The 14,392-nt window shown below is 44.0% G+C and overlaps 1 protein-coding gene across 2 annotated transcripts; it reads right to left on the reverse strand.

Moving 5' to 3' along the window:
* Positions 1-527: 527 nt before the first annotated feature.
* Positions 528-13,171, reverse strand: tmem259 (transmembrane protein 259). Of its 2 annotated transcripts, none has more exons than XM_088348825.1 (12): positions 12,865-13,171; positions 9,733-9,998; positions 8,511-8,810; positions 6,644-6,752; positions 6,463-6,573; positions 5,101-5,223; positions 4,931-5,031; positions 3,767-3,824; positions 2,803-2,886; positions 2,226-2,358; positions 1,453-1,552; positions 528-1,249 (listed from the first exon to the last, which is right to left on the reverse strand). In XM_088348825.1, exons 2-12 carry the CDS (start codon positions 9,934-9,936, stop codon positions 722-724), a joined length of 1,851 nt encoding a protein of 616 aa, XP_088204951.1. In that variant the 5' UTR covers positions 9,937-9,998; positions 12,865-13,171; the 3' UTR covers positions 528-721. The 2 variants fall into 2 exon arrangements, with proteins under 2 accessions (XP_088204951.1, XP_088204950.1); XM_088348824.1 differs by having other exon boundaries at positions 6,644-6,755.
* Positions 13,172-14,392: the final 1,221 nt, after the last annotated feature.

The following is a 14,392-nucleotide window of genomic DNA, read 5'->3' on the forward strand; positions in this document are numbered from 1 at the left end:
CAGTCATTTTCAGTACATTCTACATCATTGTCACTCTTTTTTGTACCTTATTCTTTTCAGTTCTTTTGACATAAGATGTGACCAAAGCTGGGCTTCCCGCATCCGCCCTTAACACCACTGCGCCACCTAAAGGTCCACTATCTTCTCTTTACGCCTTCTCCCCTCCAAAATACTCTGCAGTACTTATTTTTTCACTACTTTTAACATCATTTTACAATTTATCTGTACTCTTAAATATATTTCATTCTAGGTTTTTCACTTGATTTACAATACTTTAGCACAACTTTTCACTTCTTTGAGTACTTTTTCCATTATTTTCACTATTTATTGGTACTCTTTCAGTACTTTTTGATACATTTCAGTTCTACCGACTTAGTGGTAGTCTTATCAATGCCGTTGACTATTTTTCATGACCTTTTTCATACTTTTTCGGTACTTTATTATTTCTTTGAGTTCTTTTAATATGTCATACTACCGGTGACGTGTCAATGTTGCAAAAGTATCAATGTGTGAAAAAAACGCCAACAACGGATTTGAGTCCATTTTCTTTCATTACACGTGATCAAAAACATTTCCCATTTCGGGCATCAACCGACTCAAGTCCTCGAGAACCGGCCGTCGACCGCGCCCGCCGTGCTCGACCACGCTCGCTCGGGCCGACAAGTAGGCCCGAGGCGTTCTAGTTCCGAATAAAATCTCGTCCCGATCGATGACGTGGCAGCTACGAGCTCGGCCGCGTCACGAAGTCCGATCGCGTTAAAACGTCGCCGGCGTCGTCGCTTCCGGCATCCGCCCCAGACACCGCCGCGCCACCCAGAGGTCGGCTTTCTCTACCGACCGCCGCCTCCTCCTCTCCGGCGCCTTCCTCTCCCGTGGGAAAATCGCCGGCAGCGGCGGGGGCCCCTTCCCGGCCGGAGGACGCCAGCGCTTCTGTGATAATGGCGGCCGTTTGCGCCACCCAGTTGAGCTCCGCGCGCACTTCGCCGGCGGGCGACGCCGCGGCGCTTTCCTCCGCCGACGGAGGGGGCCGTCGAACGGCGCCGGGTTCGACGCCGTCGGGGGCGGGTTCGACGGAGCCGGTCTCAAGGACGGGCTGAGGCCGGGCGGCGTTGTTGTTGTTGAGGCTGTCCTGCAGGGCCGTCTGATTGGCCTGCGCCCCCTGCTGGTTGTGCAGGAGCATCTCCTGGATGCGGATCTGCTGCAAGATGGCCGGCAGTTCGTAGTGGTGGAAGAAGTAGATCATGGAGTGCTAAAGGAAGACAAAATGTCAACATGACGTGCTCGTCGGGACTCCCCAAAGCACTTTCAGGTCCTAGAGGGACAGTGTGTATTTAGCCACTAGATGGCGCCATATTCTGTAGTACAAGCAAAAACAACACAAAGGAGCATGCAAACTACAGAGACTCCCAAAATGCACTAGCCCTAAGAAAAACTTGTGCTTCGCCTACTCACCTGTATGAAGAGCCAGGAAGTGACCAATGCCAGGCTGCTGTACTGCCCGTTGAAGCGGTAATGATAGGCGTAGAAGGCAAAGTGATACAAGTAGAAGAACCTGAAAAACAAACACTTGAAATTGTAACGGTTGGGGTTATGGGACGAAAATAGAGAAAAAAAGAAGCTAAAGGAAAAACAACTGAGAAACTAAGAAAAGGGGATCAAACATAAGGGAGGAGGAATAAGGAAGGGAAAGCACAAACAGAGGAAAAAAAGGGACTAAAATAAAAGAAAGAAAATGAAAAGAACAAAAAATACAGAAATAAAGAAAAAGGAAAAAAGAAAGGAAAAAAAATGAGAAAAGGTAAAAGAAGTAAGAAGAATAAAAAGAACAAAAAAGTAAATGAAAAAAAAAAGACCAAACCAAATTAGAAGAAGGAAAAAGGAAAAAGACAAGTAGGAAAAAGGCAAAAATAAAATAAGGAAAGAAAAATGGAAAAGAAGGAATTAAAAAAACAAGAAAAAAGGAAAACCAAATAAAGAGGAAAGAAGTAGGAAAAGAAGAAAAAGCGGAAAGGAAAAAATGAGAAAAAAAAGACCAAAACGAAGGAACACAAGGAAAAAAGAACAAAAGGACAATAAGAAAGGGGAAATGAAAATTTGAGAAAGATTAAAAAAAGAATGAAAAAAAAACAAGAAGAAAGAAAGGGAAAAAACGATAAAAGAGAAAAGCAAGCAACAAGAAAAGGAAAGGAAGTGGGCAGGGCTCCGGGGAAGGCCGCGGCAGTTACCTGAGCCAATGGCGTTTGCTGGTGTTGGTGTGGCAGCAGATGGCGTCGTACTGGTCGGCCAACCAGACGATGAGGATGATGTAGAAGGCCGTGGTGGTGTCGTTGAAGAACTCCGACATGATGGCCTCCATGCCTGGAAAAAGGAAGTCACACGTGACCACCGGCCTTTGACAGGAAGTCTCACAAACAAAAGAGAACTTTCATGGGACACTCATCAGTTCACTGTGACTGTTCTAAGAAATGAAGGCTAATCCACTCGAGAAATTGCCAAGAAACTGAAGATCTCCTACAACAGTGTGTACTACTCCCTTCAGACAACAACACAAAGTAAAAAAAGTGAAGTGGTCGGTGCGTTGCACAACCGAGCCAGAGCGTCTCGTTTGAGAATGAATGGCCTTACTAGCAGCTTGATTAAATAGTAAAAAACCTGAGTGTCAACATCTAAGCGAGGAAGAGATACATATGGGCAAAAAAACAAAGACATAGGACATTGGAAGAATGGGTTTGATAAAGTGTGGCTTATTCGTGGAAAACACGACACCGTTTGGGAAACACTAGCATATAGAGGTTGACTCACCCACGAGGGCCAGGATAACAGTGAGGAGGGGGGCTGCCGGGAAGGCGATGGTCATGTTCATCTCCAACATCTGCAGGAGGTCCACTGAGAGCACATCAAAGCAAAACGGCATTAGGTCGGAGCTCAGGTCGATCCGTGCCTCTTTCCTAAAAGACGGTGGCGTTTTTAATGCTTATTTGAGGGACGACTTGATGCTAATCACAGGCCCGAGCTATACTCCGTTTGTGACTTTGGAATATAGTGATGGTAAAAGGGTGATTGCCTCTTTTTCTGTCCTTTCAAACACAGGTGGTACTAGAACAGCTTTCTTCCATCTTCGCAACATTGCTAAAATTCCTCTCGGTCGGATGCGGAGATTAGAATTCATCCCGTCTCGATGACTCTGATGCCCTTCTCTCCGGTCTCCCCAAGTCCAAAATCAAGAGCCTTCAGCCGGTAGAAAATGCTGCAGCCGGGCTTTTAACTAAGACAAGAAAGTTTGATCACATGACCCCGATTTGAGCTCACCTGCATCGATCGGGTCCCCGTTCGCTTAAGATGTGATTTGAAGGTTCTCTTGGTAGTATACAAAATCATGCACGGACTTGCTCCCTCGTATCTTTCGGATTTCATTTCCCCCTATGTTCCGGTCCGGAGCCTTCCCTCTCAAAACTCTGGTCTAATAGTGATCCCAAGAACCAAGAAGAGATCCTTAGGTTGGAGAGTGTTCTCCATCTGGGCCCTGTTGCTGTGGAACGCTCTTCCCCCTGAGATTCGATCTGCAACCTCAGTGGAACGGTTTCAATCTTCTATTCTATAGCATATGAATAACCTATATTTTATGTTGACAAGATCAGGGGATGGTGTCATCATAATCTGTAGTTTGCAATAGTCTTTCATCTGTGCAGCCCTTTGAGACTCTTTGTGATTAAGGGCCAAACAAATAAACATGACTGGACGTGAGGTTTTGCGCCGGCCCACTCACCGATGAAGACGAAGATCTGGTGGTGGGAATACCTCAGCAGCATAGACACCGACAGAGTCTGTGGAAGCAAAACGGCCGTTCAGCGTCGTATCGACCGTTACGGACCGGTAAACCGAGTTCGTACAATTTTTTCCCAACCAAATGTAAACACTTTCAAAGCCAATTTTTTCAATACCTTCAAAGAGAGAGCCAGCGCCCATCAAAAGAACTTTGTTTTGTTGACTTTGATGACTAAAATCAAGTTGCTAGCTTGCTTCTTGCACATATTTTGCTTTTGTGTCAACGAGCTGCTATAAACTGACGTGAATTCTGCCATTCCGCTTCAAACATTGCACACGCAGCTCCAATACGTCACGCTTGTTTACACTCAAAGGGCTCTTTGGGTATCATTGAGTTCAATACACAAGACAAAAAAGTACTGTCGGTATAAAAACCAGAAGAATGAATCATTTTAATGATATCGGTTGCTCCGAAGCAGAGTGCATTCAATCTTTCGATCCAAGAGACACCTGATCTTCTGCTTCTTGTTTTACTTATTTGAATATCTATTTTCAGCGTATTTTTCAGAGGATCTGTGACTACATTGGTTAAAATAACATTGTAAAAAAATATTTTTTTTAAAAAATATCTATTTATAGTAATGAATAGTTCGTATCTTTAATGAGTTTATTTTGAATTCTTATATCATTGGTTTGCCTATTCAGGGATTTTGTGTTGTAGTTGAACTTTAAATCTGTTCAGTGTGTAAAGAACTCAAATTGTTTAGTCCTTTACAAAATCTGTAAACATTATCCTTTATAGTTCATGTGTTTTCCAGGGACACCAGCAAAACATACAAAATTACAAAATAATGTGCTGCATAATGTTTTAATATATCATAAAATAATAAAAATTTGAGGAGCCGTTTGCGAGCCAAAAGAGCCGTCTCTTCTAAGTGAGCCCAGGCAGAAAAGGCGGTGTTCTAAATAGAGCTGTCCTCTTGGGAGTGCCGCTTCAAATGTGTCAGCCACATTTTCTCACACTTTCAAAGAAAAATAAAAAATCATTTTCTTTATTTACTGCACGATCTATCGAATCTGCCAAGAAACACGGCAATGACGACAGTTTCGAGCATTTTCAAGGATCTCAAGCACCCGTACGAACCCCCGGACGGTAATCTCTTACAAAAATGACCATGATGACGAAGGCGGCCGGGTAGGCGGTCCTGGCCATCCACATGCTGACGAAGCGATAATGTTCTCCGGAGACCACGTTCCTCAGGAACCCTAGACACGAAAAAACCCATAAACTCCATGAGCGCGGAGGTCATCTCCTCGCCGGACGCCGTTCGCCACCTTTGTTCTCCTCGTTCTCGGCGAGCGCCTTAACGCTAGACATGAGGATATCGTCGTAGCCCAGGAACTCGTCCAGAAGGAAGCGGCTGAAGCCGTCTCCGAAGCACTCGTCCTTGGTTGGATCTGAAAGAGGAAGCGGCCGTCAGCCTCGGAGGGGATTGTGGGTCTGGAGTGGTTGCCATTGAAGATGGACATTTTCAAGTCGCATGCCTCAATCAGATGCATTTTTAAAGAAAAATCAAGAAACTAGATATAGATAGATACTTTATTCATCCCTGTAGGGAAATCCACAATTCCAGCAGTATCCTTGTGTCGTTTATTAAGAGATGAACAGGATGGCCTCAGGGTGCTGTGTTGTCGTTTAGCAACAGCGGAGTGGATGACGTCACACGCTAGGCCAAAAGTTCAACGTCCCTGAAGCAGGTGGAAATCATTGTGCCCAGGGTGACACCGCCTCCTGTTCACGTAGATAGCCAGTCCGCCTCCTCTCCGCTTCCCGCAGGCTAAAATGTCTCTGTCTAACAGTGCTGAAGCCAGGTAGCTCCAGATAGCTCCACGTTAGCATCCTGGATGCTAGACATGAGCCACGTTTCCGTAGAACACAGCAAAATGCACTCCCTGTACGCTTTGATGTTTTTCACCAGCACAGCCAGTTGGTCGGTCTTATTCGGTACCATGATTACGGATGGTACCGAAGGCTTATAACGCCGCTAGCCGCTTAGCCTTAGCTCCGGCTCTGCATCAACGATAGGGCCCCGCTAGTTGTGTTTTTGTAAAGTAGGCTTAAACTATTTCCTCCAAAGTGTGCATTTCTAACCAGATGGTATCACGTTTCTCTGTTTCAAATATTGGTACCGCCCAAAGGGGCGTTTCTTTTTTCTTTGTCTTTGTTCTACTTAAATAAAATACAGTTTGGTGGGGGAAGGACCCCCAGAGTTAAGGAGCGCGGCAAGGAGAAGGACTTAAGTTCCTCCTCTCCTGGCCCCTCCCCCTCTCCAACTGCAGTTGTAAAAAGTCGAACGCCCGGTGTATCTTTTTTAGCGTTAGCCAACTTTTAAAATAGCTCTCCCACATGTGAGAGGTCGATTTAGACCCCACAGTTTTTACGTTCGGCTGAAAAGACCCGCAGTGCGACGATGTGCCGGGCAGGTTTCCTGGGCAGAACGCTCATCCAAAGCCTTCTATCGTGGTCGAAAAGTGTTGAGAAAGGTTCAAGTTAGGCAAAACGCTCGCAATTTCAACTCAGTCCAAGCGGGACTTTTAAAGATATGATTACAATTTCTTTATTAAGGAATTTCATAAGACCGGCGGGCCGCCGCATTCTTCCTATGGTATGGGAAACCCTGGCCAACAGCAACTCACCTAGCGTGACCACCATGACTGGGATGTTGAGCCTCTGGCGCGTACTTTGCGACAAACGAAGGAATCCGTACTCCAGCGAGTACTCCACCATGTACTCCTCCTGCGGCCAGGCTGAGGAATAAAACATGGCGGGCGTCGATACGAGCCCCGGGTAGGCGGAACCGACCGGGTAGCCCCTTACCTTTGGTCACGTGACTGAAGGAAAGGTCCTGGCTGTCGTTGGCCCCGCCCCCGAGCTCCACTCCTCCCAGAATGGCCGGCTTTAGGCGAGGTTCCATGTCCAGACCGAACTGCTGGAAGGAAAGTCACGCTCGAGCACCAAAAATACAAATACAGTAGTAGATACAGATATCCCGCTTTACAAGGGTTTTTGTTCACCGCTTATCGTGCAAATCACTGAGGAAAAGTAGCGTCTTGGCTTTCAAAAGATCGCAGGTTCAATTCCCGGCTCCTCCGTGTTATATGTCCAAGTGTCCGTGGGCAAGACACTGAATCCCTATAGCCCCCGATAGCAGGTAGTTGCCTTGCATGGCTGACACTGCTATTGGTGAGTTAGTGTGTAAAAGGGAAAAGTGTGAAGCACATTGTAAAGCGCTTTGGGAGGTCTTCAGTGACATGAAAAGCGCTATAGAAATGCAGACCATTTACATATACAGTCATATACAAAAGTTTTGGGCACCCGTTTTCAAGATTTTCCTTTATAAATCAGTGGTTGTTGGGATCAGCAATTTCAGTTAATTATATCAAATGGCAGACAAACACAGTGACATCTGAGAAGTGAAATGAAGTTTATAGGATTTACAGAAAATGTGCAATAATTGCTGAAAAAAAAGTAGGCATGTGCATAAATTTAGGCACCCCAACAGAAAAATTCCATCAATATTTAGTAGATCCTTCTTTTGCAGAGATAAAAGCCTCTAAACGTTTCCTATAGCTTCCAATGAGGGGCTGGATTCTGGTTATTTTTGACCGTTCTTTACAAAACATCTGAAATGAAATGATCTGCATTTCTACAGCGCTTTTCAAGTCAAGACTTCCCAAAGGGCTTTACAGTGTGCTTCACATTTCCCAATAGCGGCCTTGCAGCCATGTAAGACGCTAACCTCTCCACTTCAGTCAGGTTTGATGGTTTCTGAGCACGGACAGCCCGCTTTAAAAGACACCAAAGATGTTCAATAATACTCAGGTCTGGGGACTGAGATGGCCATTCCAGGACATTGTACTTGTTCCTCTGCATGAATGCCATCGTAGAATTTGAGCAGTGTTTGGGGTCGTTGACTTTTATTACAACGTGAATATTTTTTGCCATCACATGCCTGCAAGAGTGTAACATGGACATCTGAGCTGGAAAAAAAGGTTGGTACAATAGCTAGAAAAACTAGACATGATATTTCAAACTTTTCTCTAAAGGTAGGTCTAGCCGTTTCCAAATTGGCCATCTGGAGACGACAGGTTTACAACACTAAAACCTTTTCAAATGTGCAAAGAGTGCTGTCAATCGAAAGTTCAGAGAATAACGACCGCATTGGGAACAATCTCACGAGTCTGTTTATTTTCAACGGGGGAGTTTTAGAGCGAAATGAACACATTTAAAAATGTAAAGTCGAACGAAGCGGAAATACTTTTAGGCGGATTTTTTTTATATCTTTTGGCATTATCGTGTGTTTTGGAGTCAATATTTCGCACTGTTGGATTCCCTGGATTGTCCTTGATGTAACTAAGCCATTTGGGGACATTCAACGAATTTGATGAGGGAGGGGGATGTCATCGGTGAGTTACGCTTTGTAGTTTTGGGGTAACTTGTTACAGACTGACGGTGATGTTTCTGCGAGGAGTATATTTTGAAATCTTATCTTGAATCCCAAGAGTCTGCACTTTCCAATAACATGTGGCATGACGTATTTTACTGACTGATGACATCGTGAAGACTCGACTTTGCTCCTCAACATTAAGGGGTTAACGTCATATCCTGGGACTCAACTGTCATCAAACAGAGACAAAATGGCGACCCCCCCACCCCCCAGGATTTGCAGTCGTTTCCCCCTCACCTGCACGGAGCTGTTGTCGAAGGCCTCAATGCTCATTTCCTCCTCTTCGTCGTCTTCTTCTTCTTCTTCTTCGGGCAACGCCGCCAGACTGAGAGCGGCGATGGCGCCTCCCCCTGCGGCGCCCTCCTCTTGCAAGTCGTAGTACTGCAGGAAGACGGGCGGCCGGCTGGAATTGCGCTGGATCTCCACCCGGAGGATGCCGTCTCTGGGCCAGCGCTCTCTCACCCCCTCCAGGCAGTTGATGGGCGAGCGAGAGAAGGCGATGTGGATGTAGGCCAGGATGAAGAGGACGAAGAGAGCCTGAAAACGGAATTTGGCATCGTTTTAGGGCAGAATCTTGATCGAATGGGCGGTGAGGATGTACAACAGTGGTCTCAAACTCCAGCGCCGATCAAAAGAAGGATTTTTGGTTTTGTTAACTAAAATGAAGCTGTTACCTTGGAATACTCTGTACTGTTTTGTGCCGTTTCTATCGATGATCTACCATCTTTTTGTGTCAATGGGCTGCTATAAACTGACATGAATTCTGCCTCAATAATACTTGTGCAGCTTGGCTAATTCACACTTGTTTACAAAGACTATTAATAAATGGTCTAGAAGTGTTGGGTAATCGTTGGGCTTATTAAGACAAAAAAGAGAGAAAGTACTGGATTTACTAAAAACATTTGATCAGTAGTATATTTTTATCTGATTTTTTCCCCGTGGAAAATACGATTTGGTCCCAAACTCACCCTCACCATACCGACCCCCCCCCCCCCCCCCCAAGTGAATAGTTTGAAAACCCAGTAGTAAAATAATTGTCTCCCATCTTGTTAATGAGCCACATTTTGACTTATTTTACCTTCTGCTTTTTGTTTAGCTTATTTTGATTTAGTAGTGTTGCATGTTTTTCAGAGAATCTTTGTCTAAATTGTTAAAAAAAATAGAATTGTCAATAGCTCATTTAAAAAGAAAAAAAAAATCATTCATTTTATCATTCATGGTATGGCAGAACACATATGTTTAATTCTTAATTTATCATTTTGCATTTTCAGGGATTTAATGTTGTTTAGTGTGTAAAAAGCTAAAACTGTTTTGAATATTCCATCTTTTTTGTAGATCTTTGAATAGCGTATGTTCTGCAATATAAGAAGCACCGGATTATAAGGCGCTTATAGTCCGGGAAATACGGTATTTTAATTTCTATTTCATGCGTTTTTCAGGGACCCCCCGGAAAATCCACCTTGAGCAGCACGAAGAACTCAAAGACCCTCCGGAAAGACGGCGGGAAGAGGCGGGCGTAGGTGACGGCCATTTTGAAGAAGAGGGCGTGGAAGAGGCGGTCCCGGACATTGATGAGCGGGTTCTGGTTGCGGATCCGGTTGGGCCCCACATTGTTGTTGTTGAGGGGGATGTTGTTGTTGTTGTTGGCCTGATTCTCAGACATGGCGTCTCCGATTGAAAGCGGGACGGACGCTTCTAGGTCAGCATGGTTTCCATTTCTTCAATCTGCAACACACAAAAAGATAGCGTCGTGTCATCGGCGGAGGAAAAGCTTCGACTTGCCGGCTCTTGAAAGTGAACGACGGGAGCAGGACCCCTTCGACCCCTCTATTCGAAGTGAACTACAGGAGCCGGAACCCTTCCAGATAGTGATGCGGTTTTCGCGAAGGTACCACGGGCCAGCTCTTTGGAGTGAACGACAGGAGCTGGCAACCCACCCATCAGGAGCCGGATCCCTTCGAAACAGTAATGCCTTCTTGGTGAGCGAAACAGATCAATGATCGGGGTTTTCACGTGTACCACAGGGGCTGGTCCCCCCACCCACGAAGAGTCGTCCCCTTCAAGATAGCGATGTGTCGTTTGCAAACAAAATGGCTCTATGGGACGGCTCATTTAGGTGACGACAGGGGTCGGCTCGCCACCAATTAGTAGACAGTGATGCGTCGTTCGTCAAAATAACAGCTCTATGAGCGACTTGCTTTTTTCTCTCATTTTATTTTTCTTCTTTTGTTTTTCAAAGATTTGTCCTTCATTTTCTCTTCCCCTTTTTTCTAGCTTTTCGTTTTGAATTATTTGCCTTTTATTTCTTTTCTCTTATTTCTTCTTTTCTCTTGTTTTTCTTGCTCTTTTCCTTAGATTTTTTGGCTTATTTTTTTCCTATCTCATTGCTTCGTTCCTCCATCGCTCTTTTTTCTTTGACTTTTATCCTCTTTTATTTCTTTCTTGCTAGTTTTTTACTTTCTTTCTAGCCTTTATTCTTTTATTTATTTCTTCGTTTTTTTCTGGCTTTTTGCTTCTTTGCGTTCTCTCATTTTTTGAGTTTGTTTACCCCAGCTCTTTTTTTTTTGCACATTTATTTTCCTTACTTCTTCTCTACCTCTCTTTCCCCTTTTTCTTTTACTTTTTTCACAAATTTTACAACTTTTTACTTGCCCCTTTTCTCTTTTCCCCCTATTTAAATACTCTATACAACCCGCTACAGTGGGTATTAGCACGTCACATTGGGTATTTGTATATTGTATTCCTTTTGTTTTATTATTGTATTGTTCTCAGCAAAGGGATGCTGCTGGAAATGTGAATTTCCCTGCGGGGATGAATAAAGTAATGAAATGATCTGCATTTTATATAGCGCTTTTCAAGTCAATGACTTCCCAAAGCGCTTTACATTGTGCTTCACATTTCCCAATAGCGGCCGTGATCTGTGCAGCCATGTAAGGCGCTAACCTGCTTATTGGGGGTATTGGGGGTTCAGTGTCTTACCCAAGGACACTTAGGCATGTAACACGGACAAGCCGGGATTCGAACTGGGATCCCTTAATCCTAAAACGATCGCTCTACCTCCTGAGCTACTGCATCCATCCTTCATTTGTTTTCTTTTTGTAACTTTTTGCTTGTTTTTTTCGCTCTATGTCTCCCCTTTTCAAATCATTTCGTGCATAATGTTACATACTATTACATAATAATTGGCAATAGATGCATGAACGCAGAAAAGAACCCACCAAAGAAAAGGCATTTGGGAGCTGAAAGAGTCACTTTTCTGAGCCGTTCTGAGCTGATCTTGAGAAGCTAAGCAGCATGGGAGACCGCCTGACAATATCAGGTGCCAGAACAGATTATTTGGCGCATGCTCTGCTGCGACAGCACTGACTGACTGACTGACCCTGGAAAAGTGGGTGAAGATCAATTTCCTAAGGCATATGTGTCAATCATGTGGCCTGTGGGCCAAATCTGTCCCACCAAGGGTTTTAGTCCGGCCTGCGAGACATTGCCGAAAGAAGCCAGGCGCCACTCGCAAAGCAACTGGGGCTGGATTTCTCTCTCCTTTTCCTCCCCACTTTTCTTATATCGCTTTCTCCTTTTCTTTTTCTCCTTCTTCCTCTAATTTTCTCTTTTTCACACTCTTTCTCTCACTCTTTTTTCCCTTTCTTTCTCACCCTTTTCTATTTCTCTCCCTCCCTTTCTCTTTGTCATTCTCTCTCACATTCACCCTTTTTCTCGGGTAATCTTTTTCTTTCTTGATCTAACTCTCTATTTGATACTTTGTCTCTTTCTCTTCTCCTCCATGCATCATTACAAACCAAATTGACACGAAAGATCAAACATTACCTATATTTCATGTTTATGTCTGTATTGCCTGTGTATTGTCTTCCCCCCTCTCTATTTTTCTCTCACTTTTCCCTCGTTTACCTTGCTCTCTCTCTCTCTTTATTCTACTAAGGTGGCCCCGTGAGATTTATTTGATAGCATGTGGCCCCCAGCTAAAACACCCCTGCCCTAAGGGTATCAAACAAATTGAATTACGTATTTAAATAAAAAGGGCGGCACAGCAGCGCAGTGGTTAGCGCACAGTTCAGAGGTCATGAGATCAAACCTCCTGTGTGGAGTTTGCATGTTCTCCCTGTGCTTGTGTAGGTTTCCTCCGGGCACTCCGGTTTCCTCCCACATTTCAAAAACAAGCATGTCAGGTGAATTGGCCGAACCAAATTGTCCCTAGGTTTGAACGAGCGTGTGAATTGTCCGTCTCTGTGATTGGCTGGCAATCAGTGGAGGGTGTCCCCTGGCCACTGCCCAAAGATAGCAGGGATGGGCTCCAGCACCCCCGCGACCCTACTAAGGATAAGCGGTGCAAATAACGTCTGAATGGATTTAAATTAAAAAAGATCCGGAATTCCCATTGTTAAAAGAAAAGTATGCGTCGTATATGGTCAAGGTCCCAGTGGAACCTTTTAATGTTTTGTTTTTCCTGCGAACTTTGGAGTTCGACCTAAGGACAGAGCGTGATGGACCCAGTTCGGAACCGACTCCACATCCAGGTACGGAATCTGGATAGCGTCAACAGCAGGATTCATAACAACAACAGCAACTAACCTACCTGTTATTGATGACCTCCACTCCAACCCATCCCAGAAAGTTCTCCTGGATCTTCTTCACAAATACGGAAACAAACCGATTCCGTCCAACTAGCTAGTTCGCTAGCTAGCTAGCATGTAGCTTCTTCACTTAGCGTATCCCCTTCTAAGCCGTAAAGAGCGACGTTAAAAGGGGAGGTGAGGCCGAACGATTCCGAACAGACTGAGAGTCTTTTGGGTCACTCGAACCGAATTCCAGACGCTAAGGTTTCGACTTAAGTGGGAGCTGCGATCTCAGCTGACGGATTTTACTGCAAACCGGAAGTACGTCAACACAACGGAAGTCACGGATCTTGTTTTCTTCTTTTTAAATTATTTTCTTCCTTTACTTTGTTACATAACAAATAGTCAAAACCCGCTAAGTATTCAATTTTCTTTCGTTCTTTCCATTTTATTTAGATAGCTAATATCATATCTGTCGCGCTCCAGGGCTCCATGCCCTTACAAACTGTCGTATTTTCCCTTACAAAATACAAATTAATCTTACACCATATATTTTTTTATTGATGTAGTTTAACATGTTATATTGTACATGTGTTTTGTTGTATAGAATATATTGTCCATGAACATTTTGTACCGAGTTGCTCGACATGAATGAGGTTTATTATAAAAACAAGTTCAAAAATTAAGGATCTTGGACGTTCACTGTAGAAGGAAAAAATACATGCAAATAGAATTAAGTAGAATAATATTTTTTTATTCAATATATGAATTCATTTTCTGCATTCAATTATTGTTGGTAATATACTGATGAAAGGGATAACCACAAACCCGTCTTCTTCATTTTCTCATTTTATACTTCCTTTTTTCTTCACTTCTTTATACAACATCATCATTCGTAATATAATGCAACAAAGCAAGTGAGCCCTTGGAGAGCCGGCTCTCTTGAATGAGTTGAGCCGAAAAAGCCGGTTCTCTAAAAAGAGACGGACTTCCTTTCATTACATCAAACCGCTCGCTTCGTTTGGAGCGAAAAAAACGATACCTAGATAGAGGCTTCCGTGGCGAACTCGTTTGACTTGCTTGATTGATTGCCGTTTCGTGATCGTCGGTGTATACCGGATGGTACCCATCATTGACAAATTTGCCTTTTTCCGTACAGATTTTCTCGTACGTCGTACACGTCTTAAAACGCATAATTAACGTACTTTGTACGGCAAAACCGTACAGGTTGACAGGTGTGTAATATAGCTATCGAGCTATCAATAACAGTCAAAACAACCAACTACAGTTTGCAATAATCGCCAAAATAACCAACAACAGTGCGAAATATGTCAAAATAACCCCACTGTTGTTCGCAACCACAATCAAAATAAGCCCACTGTTGTGTGCAATAATACAGTGTTTTTCAAACACTGTGCCACGGCACACGGGTGTGCCACGAGATATTGTCAGGTGTTCCGTGGGAAATTATCCAATTTGTGTGGCTGTCTGGTCTAGCTCCTGGCAGAGTAGTCATGTAGTACTTTTCCATAAAATAAAGGGCAGCAG

The sequence above is a fragment of the Urocampus carinirostris genome, chromosome 12 (genome assembly GCF_059441175.1).
Source record: "Urocampus carinirostris isolate Australia breed hairy pipefish chromosome 12, RoL_Ucar_1.0, whole genome shotgun sequence".
Taxonomy (NCBI): Eukaryota; Metazoa; Chordata; class Actinopteri; order Syngnathiformes; family Syngnathidae; genus Urocampus; species Urocampus carinirostris.

What these genes read in the sequence shown, in the direction of transcription:
- tmem259 (XM_088348824.1), bottom strand. Translation starts at nt 9,936, where the DNA reads ATGTCTGAGAATCAGGCCAACAACAACAACAACATCCCCCTCAACAAC. An exon ending in TCGTCATCATGGTCATTTTT is followed by an intron (nt 3,825 to 4,930) that starts GTAAGAGATTAC and finishes TTGCTTCCACAG; the next exon opens with ACTCTGTCGGTGTCTATGCT. An exon ending in TGTTATCCTGGCCCTCGTGG is followed by an intron (nt 2,359 to 2,802) that starts GTGAGTCAACCT and finishes TCCTTTTTCCAG; the next exon opens with GCATGGAGGCCATCATGTCG.